Source organism: Rosa chinensis, chromosome 1 (assembly GCF_002994745.2).
Source record: "Rosa chinensis cultivar Old Blush chromosome 1, RchiOBHm-V2, whole genome shotgun sequence".
Lineage (NCBI taxonomy): Eukaryota > Viridiplantae > Streptophyta > Magnoliopsida > Rosales > Rosaceae > Rosa > Rosa chinensis.
This window is the reverse complement of record NC_037088.1, coordinates 27,167,403-27,185,466: the sequence shown is the minus strand read 5'-3', so window position 1 is coordinate 27,185,466 and position 18,064 is coordinate 27,167,403. Positions and strand designations below refer to the sequence as shown.

General features: G+C 36.1%; 3 protein-coding genes across 4 annotated transcripts; 2 read left to right on the top strand and 1 right to left on the bottom strand.

The window, feature by feature from the left end:
* Positions 1 to 1,421: 1,421 nt before the first annotated feature.
* On the bottom strand, positions 1,422 to 3,520 carry LOC112181621 (DNA-directed RNA polymerases I and III subunit RPAC2). Of its 2 annotated transcripts, none has more exons than XM_024319995.2 (4): positions 3,382 to 3,520; positions 2,870 to 2,988; positions 2,539 to 2,615; positions 1,422 to 1,748 (listed from the first exon to the last, which is right to left on the bottom strand). In XM_024319995.2, exons 2-4 carry the CDS (start codon positions 2,968 to 2,970, stop codon positions 1,603 to 1,605), a joined length of 324 nt encoding a protein of 107 aa, XP_024175763.1. In that variant the 5' UTR covers positions 2,971 to 2,988; positions 3,382 to 3,520; the 3' UTR covers positions 1,422 to 1,602. The 2 variants fall into 2 exon arrangements, with proteins under 2 accessions (XP_024175763.1, XP_040368442.1); XM_040512508.1 differs by having other exon boundaries at positions 2,870 to 2,984; positions 3,382 to 3,489.
* Positions 3,521 to 7,415: 3,895 nt separating this feature from the next.
* On the top strand, positions 7,416 to 13,065 carry LOC112174171 (malate dehydrogenase [NADP], chloroplastic). Its single transcript, XM_024311905.2, has 14 exons — positions 7,416 to 7,737; positions 7,842 to 7,935; positions 8,386 to 8,472; positions 9,281 to 9,365; positions 10,427 to 10,608; positions 10,696 to 10,766; positions 10,867 to 10,957; positions 11,055 to 11,129; positions 11,213 to 11,314; positions 11,404 to 11,526; positions 11,951 to 12,019; positions 12,102 to 12,170; positions 12,546 to 12,599; positions 12,688 to 13,065. The coding sequence occupies exons 1-14, from the start codon at positions 7,574 to 7,576 to the stop codon at positions 12,739 to 12,741; spliced, it is 1,320 nt and encodes a 439-aa protein (XP_024167673.1). The 5' UTR covers positions 7,416 to 7,573; the 3' UTR covers positions 12,742 to 13,065.
* A 1,324-nt stretch (positions 13,066 to 14,389) lies between these two features.
* LOC112186176 lies at positions 14,390 to 18,017 on the top strand. Its single transcript, XM_024324532.2, has 3 exons — positions 14,390 to 14,505; positions 15,077 to 16,215; positions 16,561 to 18,017. Exons 2-3 carry the CDS (start codon positions 15,078 to 15,080, stop codon positions 17,610 to 17,612), a joined length of 2,190 nt encoding a protein of 729 aa, XP_024180300.1. The 5' UTR covers positions 14,390 to 14,505; position 15,077; the 3' UTR covers positions 17,613 to 18,017.
* Positions 18,018 to 18,064: the final 47 nt, after the last annotated feature.

Below are 18,064 nucleotides of genomic sequence, written 5' to 3'. Positions count from 1 at the left end.
TGCTATCAGTTATTCAGATGTCTTAGAAAATAACATTATATATACTATAGGGAGAGGCAGTTATTACTATGAGTTATGCTTTTACAGCTTAATTATCCAATAATTCATCGACGACATGTATTTGGGGGGGGGGGGGGGGGGGGGGGGGGGGTGGGGGTGGTGGGTGGGGCATTTTTCTATGACTGTTGCTGAGTACAGAGCCATATAATCCTTACAGCACTACCCAACGAAGAGAAGAAGGCATGTGATGGAGATTTTAAAAGTTCTGACATAATTCATTTGAAACGCCATGGTTAGTTCGAAAGCTCTGCTCTTTTTTCTTTTTTTTTTGATACAAATGGGACCAATCATCGCAAGAAGAAAACAACAAAAGAAAAACCTAGCCAGCACTGCAGGCCTTAAAACCTCTAGCTCTAGGAGTCCCAACTATATCATCTAACAAAGTTTCAGTGACCAAGGCAGGAGGATCATGAAGAATGCAGATTCCTTAGGCATGAAGGATACTGTTCTTAGCCAGTAGATCTGCAACCATATTACGCTCGCCATGATTGTGTTTCATCTGAATAAACTCAAACTCCTGCATCAGATTCCTGCAGTTCATAATTAATGTTCCCAGGGGATGAAGATCAATACTGTCACTATGAATGAGGTTAATAAGAACAGAAGAGTCAGACTCAACTTCCAACCTAGTGATCTTTAAACTCAAGGCCAGGTGCAGACCAAGAGAGAGACCCCAAGATTCAGCTTGCAAGACCTCACCAGCACCAACATTAATCATAAAACCACCACACCAGCACCCAGAATCATCCCTTATAACACCACCAGCTCCAGTAGCTCCATTACTGACTCTTGAACCATCAACATTAAGCTTATAATTACCAGAACCAGGTTTAAGCCAAGATAGCATTTCAACATGCCTAAACATCTTCACATTAGTCTTGGCAACAGAGAAAAATCCCAGAAGAGAAGTTCCACCAAATAATCTGATCAGGTAAATCAAAGTTAGCTATAGGAATAGCAATGATTTTATCAATAATGACTTCTGGAAGATTGGCCTGTAACATAGGCAAGTTCCAACTTCTATCACTCTAAAAGTCTTGCACAGAAGAGTTTAAATCTATGACATCATGATGCAAAGCAAAATTTTTAAGGTTACCACAGGGAGACCATTTATCAGTCCAGAATTTAGCCTGATCACCATTCCCAATTCTCCAATTCGGACCTTTCCTTAAGAGATCAGCACCATAGACAATACCAGACCAAGTGCTAGAACAATTCAGAGGCTTTTTATAACTCTCCTGCAAGAGAGACTCAGAAAGCTTTGCTCATTTTTAAACACTTGATTTGTCAATTTTATTGCTAGTATGTATAAATGCAAAATGTTACATCAATTCGGTACTGAAACATCAAGTCCGGAAAAAGAGAGAAAAAGGATAATCAACTTTTTTCATTAGAAGAACAAAGTAACTGACATCATTTTGCTACAACCGCCGGCCTGGATGCATGAAACCGATAATTAAACTTGTACGTTCATAATCATCCACCATAACCAACATTTGTAATCAAAAGTAAGCAGATAAACGAGAATCTAAGATGAGCAATTTAACTATCTGATTCAATATCCATGCCCTCCACAGAGTTGCTCAATTTGAAATCAACCACAGCCTTGTTAAAAGTGTTGCTCACATGCTGGCACATCACCATGAGATCCTGGCATGCATCTTTGAATACATCTTTTGCTGGATCACCTGTACAATTCATGAAATGGCTAGGTTAAGACTAAATTCATAATTGCAATTCTTAACAATATGTCGAGAAGAACATGAGCATCTTTTGGATTGTAAATTGAGCAGGCAATTTTAAGTTACATTACTGATTGGCCTGAAAGACAAAGGCATACACATAATCTAAGCAGTAATCAACCACCTAAGAAAGCAGTAATCTTTCGATGCATTACATTTTTTCTTGAATATATAATCTATCAGTCGATGTGGGGATATGTGCTCTATCTTGGAGCTGCAACTCCCCACCAAACTAGAATTTTAATTCCCCCAAATGTCCATAATTATATATAAGAAGATAATAAGTTTTTTCTTGTTTTTCTTAAAAAAAACTGCTCAGGTCACTTTATGCAGCATTCTCAATTGTTCTACTAAAGAAGCTAATAGAACCATCTTTCTATAGTGCACTGATGAAGCAGTTCTTTCTGTAATCAAACTTGTTCAGAATCTGCAGACTCACAACTTGGCTCTAATTCACATATATGATTAGGCAATAATATCATCTGCACAACGGGTGCATTTTGGAGATCCAACCAACTGAATAAAAATTAAAGTTGACCAGTAATAATGTCAGCAAATACCATTTGCATCAACCATTTCTACCAGTCTCTCTCTTAAAGGGGGAAACTAAAAAATCAGAAACAATCACAAAAGTTCATGACAGAACAAAATCATTTTATTGATATCTGATATACCTATATATATATATATATATATATATATATATATTGCAAAGAAAATATACACATATACACACCTGTAGTCTGGATTCTAATATTAACTCGGTTATCTGATGGATGAGGAATGCTGTACCCACAGAATTTCGTCCTTGGACTGCAAGATAACATTAAAGCATCTTAGTTTACCATAAGCATAGAGTATAGTTTTTCCTTTTATTACCAGTACCACTACTTTTACTACGTCATCATTCCCAAGCACGAACAGTAAGAGTAGTTCACCACAGAAACATCAATAACAACTTTCTATTTATAATTCATGTTCTGACGTGTAAGAACTAGAGCTAACAGTATAATAGGTAAATAATTTAGTTCTAGTTATGATAATGAACTAAATTAGAAAGCACTTACTCCTGATTCAAAGTAAACCTGATAGCATTTGCGAATGTATGATCCTCATCAACTAAAGAGAATGTGGATTGGGTGGGATCAGAAAGGGACCCAAGTTCCATTTCTTTACAAAACCCTACCTGCCAAAGAAAAAAGAAATCCCAATTACTATGTCAAGTTAAAAAATTATTATCAACATCTGGGATCCTACATTTGAATCATTTTATTTTATTTTGTGCCAGGAACTTTGAATTCTCCATTTGCATTGAACTCTACCCAACCCAGAATTCACATTCCCAATCAGAAATACCATATCAAACCTAGGAGATTTCTGGCACTAGAACTAGCCGGAGGAGAACCAACATCCGTCATCTCAATTCTTTATCTAACTAATTCAATATTCAAATATATTGAAATTAGAATGCAGAATACATACATCATACCCAGTCAGAAAGAGCATACCCAACCTAGCTAGGAAATCTGAAGTAAGAAATTAACAAGTCATAGATTAAACCAAAAAAAAAAAAACTGACCCAAACTTGAACAAGAGTTGAGAAGAGTGAGTAAATATTGAGCAAAAATTATGAAGAGATGAGCCGAAGAGGAGTTGCTGCAGAGATGTCCAACAGACGATCAAGTGACGGCTCTGTTTTGGACAAGGAGAAGAGAAAGATTTATAGGTTTAGAAAGTCCAATATACCCCGTGCGTATCCAAAACATGTCGTTTATACACGAGTGTGAATGTGACTAAATCGTAATTTGCCCAAGAGAATATGACGCTGCCAAACCTAGTTTGGGACTTTGGAGTAGCATGCACAAGTACAATTTGGTATGTCGATCAGGAATCCATGGTTTAGATATCAGTTACTAATTGCCTAATTGGAAAGTAACCTATGATTTGCAAGTTGATTATTTTCCGGCCTGCAAAACTTTTACTTAGTATCGCTAGAAAATCTTAGTCCTTCTGGCATTGCATTGTTGATGGTGTCTTCTTTCCTATCATATTAGTGCTCTGAAAAGAAAAAAAAATTATAAAAGCAAGTTCACTTGTTGAGGGTCAGATACTGTTCACTGTTTTATTATGTTTATTTCCACCCGATAGATCTAGATCACTGGGTCAGTTTGGAAACTGACTTGGATCACTCTCTAGATTATGAAACTGACCTATAAATGTATGCAGACCCAAGTAGGGGCAATGGCCCCAAGTCATTTTTTTTTTTTGATTAGATGGAGCTTCATTTTGATATTATTTCTTTGTTTGGCTCTTAGACTCGTACACCATACATCTAATGAAATTTTTATTTTTGTTAAATGAGGCTTCATCTTGATGCTATTTTTTTGTTTTGTACGTAGACTCATACACCATACACACTTATCTTGATCCTAGTAAAAAAAAAAAAAACAAAAACAAAAAATCTGCAACCCCCACTACTGTTAACCAAAATCGTAACTCCGTAACCCCAATTACCCAATTAAAAGAAACTTATAATTTGTCATTTCTATAGATTAAATTAATGAAGAGTAAGCTACATCTCTATAGATTTTCTAGTTTATTTTTGTTTTATGCTTGTTTTTTCAGAAAAATTTATTGAATAAAATAACTGGTTACAAGAAGTTTTGCGTATTGAGAAATGCATTGATTAAAAAACAATCTTTTTATTTGCTAGGAAATATGCAGATTGAAACTTTGTCTCATTCATTGAAGTTTTATTTTATTATATTTCAATTTTGTCTTTTGCCCCTCTATAAAAAAATAAAAAATAAAAAATAAAAACCTCAGCGTCCGCCACTGCCTACAAACTGACAAAGTGATCTAGACCTAATGAGGGAAACAAATATAAAAAAGCAGTGAACATTTTCTGACCTAGTGACTAGTGACCTTGATCCAAGGACTCAACAGGTGAACTTGCTTTAATGGTCTTCTGCTTGATCCCAGTGTATACTTAGATTGAGGGTACAAATGACGCTAGCTAGTCTATCAGTGTCTTAATCAGATGGGTTGGCATATTCTTTTGTTTATGTTAGAACCTATGGTGTGCCCTGTGATGAACCCAAATCTATCATCATTTTCAACTAGGGAGGTAGAGTACCAAACAAAACCCTTAATTTCTACTAGAATGAGTCCCATAGTTTTTTGCATGCACTTCATTGATATTTGATATAATATGTCAAATCAGTGACTTTAAATATCTCTTCAAATTGAGCCATGAAATTTCAAATTGAGCCCTTTTCTTTTTTTAATTTGGTTGAACTTTATTGTATGATTGAATTTGCTTACTCTGGTAAGTTTAATTGTGTAGGAAAACAGACCAAGAAGTCCAGAACTGAACCAAATATATTGAGAATGCATACAAAATTTTATGTGACAGTCTTGTCTTGGTCCCGTGGATGTTGAATACACAAGCAACAACTAGTGGTGGTACTAAATGGAGATGGATACCCTTAATTTGGGGCTATTCACTTGGTTAATATTCATGAAACTGTACGTGTCCAGAACCAAAGCGAATTTGGATTCTTAGCTGGTGTCTATGTCAAATCTTGGACTTCGGCTGTTGGAAAACCACTGCTCTGTTCTTATTCTTCTTATTGGCTTGTAACTGTTCTCAAACTCATACGGGATGCCCATAAAATTCGTTCTTTCTCTCTCTTCAAAAAAAAAAAGCAGTAAAAGAGAGCAAATCAAAGATCCATGGTCCAAGTCCCAAGTCCAAATGCATCTCCAAGACTCCAACAAACTATGTACGAACAAATAAATTAAGAAAAGTAAAGCTCCACGTACACATGACAGATGTGAGCTTGAAGTACAGATGAGCGAATGTATATATAATTAGCACCAGAAATTCCATACAGCAGCCTTACCAAAAGAAACACAGATACGAACAATCTTTATTAATAAACAACTTCATCACATGTTTCTCTGTTCCATATATATTTAGTGCCACATCTTTTATGATTGTTATTTTGTATATTTAGTGCCACATTTTTTATGAGTGTTATTTTGTGTGTGTGTGTATATAAGCAAGGATCAAGAGAGGACATCTTTACTTTAAAAATTTGAGAATTTTTATTTTCTACAATACATAATTACGTATGACTTAGTTCAATGATTTCAATCGTTGATCATTTAGATTTCTATGCAATAATTGTGTCTAAAAAAAAAAAATCATAATCATTTGGTCACTCAAACTTGTGTAAAGAAATGTGGTGTCCGTTAGATAAAATTAAAACTAATATTGTGCTAATCAAATGATTAAACATTTTTTGATTAAGCTAATTTTTTGTATGATTCATATGTGTGTATGTAACAAGAGAATGAATGGTTTATATTATTAAATAAAAACATCCTCACATTTCAAGTTTGAGGACATCCTATCTTGATCCTCCCTCTATATGAGGGAGAATTAAGAGAGGACATTTGCATTGATGTTTAAGATTTAGAGAGGGGGAACATGAGAAATAATGTCAATTAATTGCATAATCGGACAACAATCGAAACAGTTATTACCCCTTAACAAGTCTCAAGCTCTATATTACTGTCTACACTCTCAAAAATATTATCAATAAGGTCATCAGCAACATATTCATGAAGGACTTGAAGCTCTGTTTATTTTTTGCACTCTTAAGTCTAAGAAGGTATGAATAAATCTGAGTCGAAGTCGAAGTTAGAATGACTCCTGTGTTGTATTATAATTCATGTATGTAACTCCAGTTTCTAACGTTTTCTTCTATTTGATTTTTTTGTGATAAAAGATAAATTAAAAAAAATAACAATCTCAAGAAGTAATTTAGAAAGTAAGGATTAATATAAATGTTAGTAATCGGAATACAACAACATTGTCCTAGCTTCTACCCAATATTGATAAATTGATTGAAGAATTAGGTGCACATATTCTAGTTTTCTTTGACATTAGAAATTAGATTAAAAGTTTGAAGTGTTTTTTGTAGGCCAACATTTATGTGTTGGTTTCAGAAATCTACAAAACAAGAAAACAAGCATGTACCAAAAGAACAAAGAGAAATTCTTGGGTGGGGGTTTCCCCCACCATGTGGATTTAGGGCCACCCAATCAGAAGAAATGAAATTTTCCATCTTTTTCGAAACTGCCCATGCTCTCTCAAGTACAATACCCAAAACACCCCCCTGCTGGGCAGTAATTGGTCATCTCCACCACGTGTCCTTACTATTGCCCCACGCAAGACTCTCTCAAGAACAAAAAAAGAATGTCAACCTATGAATCAAGGTAGTCTTTTTAAGTGATATGCCTATGTCACTCTACTTCGATGCATAATCCCTATAGAATATGAGATTTAGAGTTTATAATAACTACTAAACATTCTTCCCCTTCGAAAGCAACGTTTATGTTCCTATTAGATTCCATGGTTAAATAATGGAAAATTAAGAGCTTTCCCTCTCACACATGGGTATTTTTCTTATTTTATATGCACATATTGCCCAACTGAAAGTCAGTGACTCTTGTCCACCAAAATTACCCAGCTGAATGAAACCCCAACCTAAAGGAATGGGAGAAGATTTATGGATATGAGGCAGTGACAAGTGTCATTTGCATGGCCTCTTCATCCTTTTCTCCACTTCCTCTTCATCTTCCAACCTCTCCCTCCCTCCAAATCAGTCTCTTTCTCCTTTTCTCTTCTCAAACTTGGAACTTGGAAGTTCCTCTCTTTCTTTCTTATCTCTTTTACCCAGCTTCTATCTTTCTCTGCTGCCATGGCAGTAGCAGAGCTCTCAACCCCTTCATTCATCAACACCCGCCTCGTCCACCCATCCAAGCTCTCCTTCTCAACCACCCATCTCCACTCTCACCGCCGTCTTGCTTTTCCACCTCTCTCTCGCACCCATAATGCTAGAATCTCTTGCTCTCTTGCACCCAAGTATTGACCTTTTTCACTCTCTCTAACAAACCCTGCTTTTTCTTTTGTTTAATTTTGTCTCTGCTTGTGGTAATTAATTGAATTCTGTTGTTCTTGATCTTCAGTCAAGTTCAAGCTCCTGCTCCTGCGCAAACTGAAGAGCCCAAGAACAAGCCCGAGTGTTATGGCGTGTTTTGCCTCACCTATGATCTCAAAGCTGTAAGCTTTCTTCGTTTTCTGATCTGGGTTTTTGCTCCTTTTATGATATATGGATTCATGGTTCTGTTTGTTACATGAGGATGCACTTATGGTGTATGTCAATATGCCTAGTCGAGTTGGAGTTACCCAAATGCATTGACTTTCTTTACCAATTAGTACAACTTTCTCTGTTTCGTTTAGTTTGTTATTCTATGAGCTGAGGATCATTTGCTCTGTATATTAAGTTTAATTCTGTACTGTTTCTCTGTTAATGACACCAATTAAATACTTATATGCTAGTTAGTACTGCCTTTTGCTGAAACAAAAACCATGCACTTTGAAAATATTTGAAGTACGAAGTTTAGTGATACATTTACGACTACATGATTTGTTGATATGTGCATTCGCTATCAAGATCGATCTTTTCTCTATCTACTTGTCTAACTAATAACTTCGGTTCAATGAGCACAGGAAGAAGAGACAAAATCCTGGAAGAAATTAATTAATGTTGCGGTCTCAGGTGCAGCTGGAATGATTTCTAATCATCTACTGTTCAAAGTAAGTGTTTGTTGCAACTAAACTTCAGAGTTTTTTTTTTTTTTTTCTCCTTTTCTTTTTCGGTGTCCTGATAAGTGTCAATTCTGGAAGTCATTGACTGGAAAATAGAAATTGGAGACAATATAAATATGCCTAGCATGTAGCATGTGGTTTCAAAGTATCTGTTGCAACTAAACTTCAGACTCTTTTACTTAACTTTTGTGCTTTGGGGGTCCCTGATGAGCGATCATGTCTGGAGTTTATTACTGGAAAACAGAACATGGAGAGAGACTGTAAAGCTTAGCATGAATGTATGAGTCGATTTAAACTGACAGAAGTCGGATCTTACTTTTATTCACTAAGGGGGCACTTGACGAATGATGTATCTTCAGTTGGTTCTCAATTAGTAGTTAGTAATTAACACCATCTTGCAGCATGGAGCCTTGGCATATGAGCAACTACAAATCATGAAAGACAGATGCTGTCAGTTTTATTGATGGCTGTTCCTGCCCAGTGACTCCAGACTAGAGTCTTCAAAGGCCATGAATTTTGGATACACAATTGAAAACTAAAAAATTATCTTTGAGTTGTAGGAAGATTGTTTTATCTGATCCATTAAATTTACAGTTTATAAGTGTCATATTCTAGACTTTCAAAAAGAAAAGAAAAGAAAAGAAAAGAAAAATTCTACCTCTTCTCATAAAAAAAAAAATGATGACAGTTGTGCCACTTTATATTTGAGAATAAGTTCATAATTTAAATAGAACTCTTATTATTTTCTATGAGAATCTGTATTCAACATTTGCAATATGAATTGGTTATGTTCCAGCTTGCGTCGGGTGAGGTTTTTGGGGCAGACCAACCTGTTGCATTGAAACTACTGGGATCTGAAAGATCATTTGAAGCTCTCGAAGGTAAGGTTCTTACACAGTCATGTTTAATTAAAGATTTATGTAAATGTGATTACAAAAAGCTTATTTGTTTTGTACTGCATTATCTAAAATCCTAAATAAAATAAAATAAAATAAAAAATGATGAAATATGTAAAATTAGGTTGTTGTGCAACTGCTTATAATTGGTCTCGGCCTTAAGAGTTGTGAGGCAAGGTGCATACAGGCATGATGTGCTATCTGAGTTTAAGTATTAATATGGTTCAAGTAGTCGGAGTATTAACTGAGAGACTAGAGAAAGTAGAGAGGTAGAGTTAAGAATGAATACTTGAATCTCTTTAAATGATCCAACCACATAAAATAGAGAGTTACATAATTTAGCTACCAGTCGACTGGTTTTGTGCTCCATGCATGAGAATTCATGTGCACTATAACCTGTTCAGCAAGTCCCCTGTACTCAGCTTAGTGGATCCCTCTGCCACTTTAACCTCTTTTGCAGCACAACTAATAAGATCAGAACCAAAAAACAATAGAAAACCAGTACCAAAACCTCTCTGATGGATTACTAGCTCAATCAACATCTGCATTGCCATACCAAAACCTTTATATACCAGCATTGAGGAATAGTGCATACAGCCCTATTGGATATTGATTACATTTTTAAACATAGGCTTTGACAGAGTATTACTAAAACCCTTATTTTAAAAAAAGAATCAAAATGTCAATGCATCATGGTTTAGATTATTAAACTACAAGCTAAAAATAAAAACATCCTCACTTTTCAAGTTTAAGGAGGTCCTCTCTAGATCCTCCCTCATATATATATAATATATATATATATATATATATGTATATATATATTTAAGCCTTTACTGATCTTAGAAGAAATTCGTCTAGAATTACAGTGGAAGAAGAGCTAACAAGTACCTAGATTTATAGTAACTTGCAGGAGTTAAAACTGAGTTATGCAGTGTTTTTGTATTCTAATTATATATGCTTCTTTACCATCACTACTAAAAGTGAAGTCATCTAAAGTATCAATACCATATTCCCATGCTGATTGAGAGGATAGTTAATTTGTACAGGAGTTGCTATGGAATTGGAGGATTCCCTATTTCCTCTGTTGAGGGAGGTGATCATAAGTATTGATCCATATGAGGTGTTCCAAGATGTTGACTGGGCTCTACTAATAGGAGCAAAGCCTAGAGGTCCTGGAATGGAACGAGCTGATTTGTTGGATATAAATGGGCAGATCTTTGCAGCGCAGGTGTCATTATGATACCACAAATGCTTCTCTTTGATACGCAAATGGCTCAATGATTTTTGCTAATATATTATTAATTTCAATAAACAGGGAAAGGCTCTTAATGCTGTTGCATCTCGTAATGTCAAGGTGATTGTGGTTGGCAACCCTTGTAACACAAAGTATGTCATTTATTTTCAATTCTTCTCAAGTAAAGGGATGCAATGTCCTGGAGTATTATACTACGCCTGTTACTGATGACTACATTTCTCTATTATGTAGTGCACTAATTTGTTTGAAAAATGCTCCGAACATTCCTGCTAAAAATTTTCATGCTTTGACACGGTTGGATGAAAATAGAGCAAAATGTCAGGTAAAACATAGCTCCCAAACATTAGTAACATAAATGATATTCGCTTCTCTTATGAACAAAAGGAAAAGCTATCTAAATGTGTTTCTTGTTTATTCAGCTGGCCCTCAAAGCTGGTGTCTTCTATGATAAAGTTTCAAACGTGACCATCTGGGGAAATCATTCTACCACTCAGGTAATTTGAAAACATTCTGTTGTAAAAGGACAGTTAATTTTTTGTTGCTCTTGTTTGAAGACGAATTCTGTAACTCATAACAGGTCCCAGATTTCTTAAATGCTAGAATTGATGGCTTGCCTGTCAAAGAGGTCATCAAGGATCACAAGTGGTTAGAGGAGGAGTTTACACACAAGGTCCAGACGGTAAGGATGTCAAATATGTATTTAAACATCGTTCTGCAGAGATGTCCAGCCCCTCGTCATCAAGAACTAATTATAGATTCAATTTGCAGAGAGGAGGTGCTCTCATAAAAAAGTGGGGAAGATCTTCAGCTGCATCAACTTCCGTGTCGATTGTAGATGCCATAAAGTCCTTGGTTAATCCTACCCCTGAGGGCGACTGGTTTTCTTCTGGTGTAAGTCCATGTTTGTATGTTAACACATTATATACTGTTTGTCTTCAATAAACCCAAACCTTTCTTGAGCAACCATACAATCACTTCTGTTTCTGAAGTGACAGAAAACTACAATATTGAAAATTTTTCGCAACTCATTTTGTTTTTCATCCGTAGTTTTATTTAATTGAATGGATTCAGTCCTACACATGTGAGGAAGGTAATCAAAAGAGAAAGATGATGACTTCTTTTTTCTTTATCACTTGGCAGCTGTGCGAGATGAAGGTCTCTCATGCACAGTCAATATATGAAATGCCACAAACCGATAAGAAGTCTATTGACCAATTAAGTTGATTGATATTAGATGATTGCAAACAAAGTTATGATGTTTTCAATTATTTTGGGTTTCTTTTGATCTCCAGTTTCTCTTGTCATTCTATTCTAGGTTTACACCACCGGAAATCCCTATGGTATAGCAGAGGATATAGTATTCAGTATGCCATGCAGATCCAAAGTAAGTTTATGTTGGGAACTTTCTTACCTGCTGTTAATGATTATAACATGGGCACTTCCAATAATTCAACTATATTCTCCAGGGGGATGGAGATTATGAACTTGTGAAGGACATAAAATTTGACGATTATCTTCTCAAGAGAATAACAAAGGTATTCCCTTTTTCTCATCCTTTTAAGGACTGCATGCAAGGCAATAAGAAACGTTCTACCTTATGAGGTTGAATGAATTAGTGAGGATAAATTATAGTGATCTGAGAAAATACATTACCTAATTAGCTGACATCAATTCTCGGTAAGATATGAACCAGAGTAACTCTTGGTATTATTATGCTCTTGGATAGAAAATCTATAAGAGAGACTGGTGCAGAAATAAAACATGTTTCATCTTCTCTCTCGCATGAGAGAGAGAGAGAGAGAGAGAGAGAAAGAGAGCACTACTTCCAATTCGCATGTTCAATCAATCGGCTGCTGCCAGTGTTTTCATGCTTTGGATAAATGACCTGATTTGGCGTTATAATTTTGCAGAGTGAAGCTGAGTTACTAGCTGAGAAAAGATGTGTTGGTCACCTAATTGGGCAGGTACATATTTTGTTGCTGCAGTATTTTACCTTACATTGATACACTTGCTCATCTCAAGTTCTTAACTTCCATGCTTATTGCTTTCCAGGGTATTGCTTTTTGTGATTTGCCCGAGGACACTATGCTTCCTGGAGAGATGTAATCGTAACCAGATAATTCTATATCTCGAAAACTTCCACAAAAGCTACAACAATGAGCAAATGGATCAAACCATACGGTATTTGTTTATGTAGAGTAAGTATGAAAATAAATTAGAGAGGAATAACATCAAGTCATTTGTCAAATTTTGAGGTTGTAATAAGTTTCTGTACATTGTGCAGGATAGAGCTTGAACTAATACATATACCTATTTGTAATTGTATGATTGTTTAGTATCTTGTGGCCTAAATGTAAGTAGTTGCAAACGACTGTATTGACTCCAGAAATGATATATGATTCATAAGATCCATTTTAAACTAGAGCAAAACATGATAGGTATTTTCGACTGCCCCCTACTCATATATTTCAGCCAACTGGCGTATCAAGCGTTGACATGTTCTTCTGATTTTTATCACTGTCATCTACGCTGGAGCCTTTGACGGTGATTACTGCCCAAGTTTTCAAACACTGACTGCAATCTGCAATTATGCATAGAATACAGAAATTATGAGAAGACCAGAAAAATCAACCTGTCACTCCGAACAGCAACCGTTGATCACAAGGAGTAAGTCTACTCCGGAGCTTGGTCAATCGTCTTTTGGACTTAAATGTTCTCCCGCAAATATTTACATAGGGAACCAAAAGCTGTTCGTGCTGGTAGCAAGTTAACTAGTTGTCCTATTTTTTTTTTTTTGGTGTGTTCCTCTTCTTTTTGTGCTTGCAGTTGCTTGCTTTTTAGATTGCACATGTGAAATAATGCTTTTCTCCATAAATCATGCTTGTTTTCGACGTAGTATTAGATATGTTGTGTGTTATTCTTCCCTGCAATCAATTAATCAAGTTTTTCCCTAGCTAGTAACTTCTAGCAATCAGAGCTCATTGACCACAAAAAAAGAAAAAGAAAAATTGATAACTACAGAACTACTAGCTAGCCTTGAAGAGAGAACTACACATGGTCTTGGATTAAGAGCCGATAAGAGGGGTTTGATTAGTTGTGGGTTTGAGGTTGAATGAGGTCCGCCATTGATAGAGGGTTTTTGGGGACCCCAACAAGAAAAGGAATAAATATGGGAACTTCTCTGCCATTTGGATCGGAGAATTTATGGAGGAATGGGTCCTTCAAGCCCCCAAACCGCGGCACCCTGCTAACGGTCCGCTGTCATGATATAGGTTTGTTAGTTCAGGGTAGGGCTGTCAATGGGTCGTGTCGGGTTGGGTTCGTGTCGGGTCAAGATATTTGTCGTGTCGCAAGATACAAACCCAAACCCAACCCATTTAATAATCGTGTCAAAAATCTAAACTCAAACCCAACCTATTTATTAAACGGGTTACCCGTTTCCAACCCGCTTAACCCATTTAACAAATAAGTCATGTCGTGTTAGACAAAATGACTTATTTAAGGGTTAACAATGCGACCCATTTAACTAAAAAAAATAACAAATTACATCTAAGTTATTGACAGAATATTGTTTGACAGATACATCCTTAAAAGATGAAATTAAACATCCAAGGACAAAATCTTACAGATAAGGACAAGTTGATCTCCACTTGCCACCTGTTATAAGGTTAATTACTTATTTGCCCTTAACTTATTTTTTGGGAATATATTCCCTTACTGCTACAGATACCGTCTCTCTCTCTCTTTATCTTTCTCCTTCGTCAGCGACAGCTTCTTCTTCTTCTTCTTTAATTTGAAACGCAGTGAGAGAACCCGTCCATGGAAGCTTTCCAATTTCTCTTCTCCTATTGAAAGCGATCGAATTTCCATGTAAGTTTTTTGATTCTTCATGTCTTCTTGCTTCAAATTCATGCTTCTGTGTCAATTTCATGCTTTCTAAGATTTTGATCATCTACTGTTTCATCCAATTTTTTGTGAATTTCTTCTAGTTTTGGTTCAATTTGTTTCGTTTTGAATTATTGAACTCGTTTTAGGTTGAATTTGATTCTTCTTTTTTCTTTTTACTTTTCTATTTTGAATTTGTCTGTTGATTTTTTACCTATAATTGGAACGGGAATATACTTCGAGGCTATGATATTCAATCCTGAAGTTTGAGGTCTGAGTTGGTTTATAATTGGAGTATTGTGATTTTAGTGTCTGATGGTTTATAATTGTGTTATGATTGTAGTAGAGCAGTAGCAGGTGTTTGAATTTGTGTAATAGCAGTAGCAGGTGGTTGATTATTGTATATTTGAGGTTTGATATCTTGTAGAGCAGTAGCAGAGTTTGATGTGATGTTTAGTTTTACTATTATCATAGTAGCTGTTCTAATATTTTGGCTTTCAGGTTGTGCAGTAGCAGTATATAACATTAATAATAGTTTTCTACATGTGTTTTATAGTATGTCAAAGTCAACATTTGGAAGATTTACATATGGGACAGAGACTATTCTTTTACCGTTGTCATCAAGCACCACGTATGAAAATTTGTGTGCCAAAATTTCCTCAAGGTTTCGAAACCTCAAGGATGGTCAATTTGTTTTTAGATATGCACTTAACGATTGCCCCAATTGCTACTTAGAGTGTGACGATGATATTTTGATCATGTTGGATATCTTCCAACTGCTAAATTTTCCCTTTATAGATATACATGTTCTTGATGTTGGAGCTTGTTCCAAGATGTGTGTCGATAAACAGGAAATTGCTGCTACTGTGGATACTGCTATTGTGAATATCCCTGAACTTGTTGATGAAGATCATGCTAGTAGTGATGATTCAAACCTTGAGGATGACAACAACATGATAATTGGAAATTTTGTGAGCAACAAGTCTAAAAGGAAGTATATGTCTAGTGATTGGAATGACAATATATATAAGATTGGTCAAGTTTTCATTGGTGGTGCCGTCGAATTTCGGGATAAGTTGGGCAAGTTTGCAGTTGAGAAGGGGTTTGAGTTTAACTATGTTAAGAATGACAAGTGCCGTGTTAGTGCTACTTGTGCCAAGAAAGATTCCGATGGGTGTGAATGGTATGTTTATGCTTCCTTAAACAAGGCTAGTGGTTATTTCCATATAATAAAGTTGGTGAATAATCATTCTTGTGTTGGTGTTGTCCGGCATCAAAATCATAAGAGGTTAGGATCCAAAGTTATTTCCACTATTATGGCTGATAAAGTCAGATCCGATCCTTTAATTAAGCCCAAGGATATTGTCAAGCATTTCAAGCATGATTATGGGTTTGATATTCCTTATCACATGGCATATAGGGGCAAAAAGGCTGCTAATAAGATGTTACATGGTAGTGAAGCATTTGGGTATTCTCTATTGCCTTGGTATATTGACACATTAAAGAGAACTAACCCCGGTTCATATTGCATTCTTGACTCTCTTGATAATCGTTTTCGTCGATTGTTTATATCTTATGGGGCTTGCATAAACGGCTTCAAATATTGTCGACCTATGTTGTTCCTTGATGGGACTTTTATTAAAAACAAGTATAAGGGGATGCTATTGGGTGCTTGTGCTAAAACAGGGAACAAAGGTATGCAAACTTCTTCTAAAGTGAGTTTTCTTTTATGATTTTTTTTTGTTTTGTCCATGTAGTAGCAGCATATGTAAATTTTGATTAAATGTGAATTTTTAGTGTAATTTATGAGAACCTGGCAGTAGCAGCCCTTATTGTGTTTTCTTGTGATCTTCACATGATGATCGGATGTGAGTTTGTTTTGCATGCTTTCCTATTGTCAAGTTGAATTTCTTTAATGGCAATAGCAGTAGCAGTAGCAGTAACAGTATCAGTAGCATTTTAAAGCAGTAGCAGTTCTTATATTCGATCCTTTTTTTGTCTTATTTATTCTTGCTTTTGTTTTTGTTTTTTGTTTTCTAGATGTTTTCCCATTTGCCTTTGCCATTGTTGATGCTGAAAGTAAAGAGAATTGGAGGTGGTTCCTTGAACATTTGGCAATAATCTTGGCGAGCGACTACCGGACTATTGTATTCATGACAGACCGTGGAGCTGGTCTTTTGGATGGTGTGAAAGAGGTGTTTCCAAATGCGCCTCACTCCTACTGTATCAAGCATCTAAAGGACAATTTGAATGGCAGGTATCCAAGTTCCTATGGTTCTACTTTTAAGGAACACATTGTGAGATTGTTTACACAAGCTGCATATGCTAGGACTTTAGATATCTTCAATGAAAAGTTGGAAGAATTTAGGAAGCAAAGTCGTGGGCAGGGTCAGTCCTTTCTTGCTAACTTGCCACCCGAAAACTATGCTATTGCTTGCTTCCCTGCTAAAAGATATGGCGAAATGAGTAATTCTTTGGCAGAGAGCTTCAACAACATGGTCAAGGATGAGAGATGCATGCCGCTGCCTCAGTTGCTTGAAGGCATTCGTGTGAGAGTTATGGAGATTTTTTGTGAAAGGAAGGTTCAATCTTCTACTTGGAGGAGTGTGCTATGTCCTAAGCTTGAGAAAAAGTTGTCGAAAAGGATAGAAATAGGGACAAATTGGAGAGTTAGCCAGTCTACTAATGATATTTTTGAAGTTTGTACAGAGGATAGCAATGTCATGGTGAACTTGGTTGAGAGGGAGTGTTCTTGTGCTTGGTGGCAGTTTAGGTGCTTCCCATGTTCTCATGCAGTTCAAGTAATGCAGAAGGCGAACCGTATCCCTTACCGTTACATTGAAGATTACTGGAAGACCTCATTCTATAGAAGTGCTCATGATCTTCCTATTTTTCCAGTCCCGGATCTTGATAAGCCCAATCCTAGTAGTTTTGGTGATTCAGCTTTGCAGCCTCCCAAGACTCGAAAACCTCCCGGAAGACCACGGACAAGGAGGATCAAGTCGTTTGGGGAAGAGTCCAGACCAGTGAAATGCACACGGTGTGATCAACTTGGCCACCACAATCGCAGGTCATGCAATGTGGCGATCTGAGACAGTAGCACATTCAACAGTAACAGTAGCACATGACATGATTCAGCAGTAGCAAATTGATTCAACAGTAGCAGCAGATGGCATGATTCAACAATATGACATGATTCAGCAATAGCACATAACATGATTCAGCAGTAGCAGATTGATTCAACAGTAGCAGATGGCATGATTCAACAATATGACATGCAATTTTTTGATTCATATATGTTCGCACTGCAATTTTATATAGTAGCAGTGCCTCAGATTAATTTTTTGAGTTTTTGAGAAGTTTCTATGTCATGAGGAACTGAGTATTATAGGGATAAATGGTCATGGATGATCGTTTTCAAGCAATAGCTTATTCAACAGTAGCATATGACATTGTTTCGTTGTAGCAAATTACAGAAAAAAGTTTAATTTCAGTGATTGATATTTTTGGTTTCCAGCAATGAAGTAGCAGATTTGTTTATGTT

Excerpts from the sequence above, each read along its gene's own strand:
- LOC112181621 (XM_024319995.2), bottom strand. The coding sequence starts at position 2,970 with ATGGAACTTGGGTCCCTTTCTGATCCCACCCAATCCACATTCTCTTTA. Across the intron at positions 2,616-2,869 it reads AGGTTTACTTTGAATCAGGA|TCCAAGGACGAAATTCTGTG; the intron begins GTAAGTGCTTTC and ends GTTATCTTGCAG. Across the intron at positions 1,749-2,538 it reads TATTAGAATCCAGACTACAG|GTGATCCAGCAAAAGATGTA; the intron begins GTGTGTATATGT and ends TGAATTGTACAG.
- LOC112174171 (XM_024311905.2), top strand. The coding sequence starts at position 7,574 with ATGGCAGTAGCAGAGCTCTCAACCCCTTCATTCATCAACACCCGCCTC. Across the intron at positions 10,767-10,866 it reads GGCAACCCTTGTAACACAAA|TGCACTAATTTGTTTGAAAA; the intron begins GTATGTCATTTA and ends TCTATTATGTAG. Across the intron at positions 12,171-12,545 it reads TTCTCAAGAGAATAACAAAG|AGTGAAGCTGAGTTACTAGC; the intron begins GTATTCCCTTTT and ends ATAATTTTGCAG.
- LOC112186176 (XM_024324532.2), top strand. The coding sequence starts at position 15,078 with ATGTCAAAGTCAACATTTGGAAGATTTACATATGGGACAGAGACTATT. Across the intron at positions 16,216-16,560 it reads TGCTAAAACAGGGAACAAAG|ATGTTTTCCCATTTGCCTTT; the intron begins GTATGCAAACTT and ends TTTGTTTTCTAG.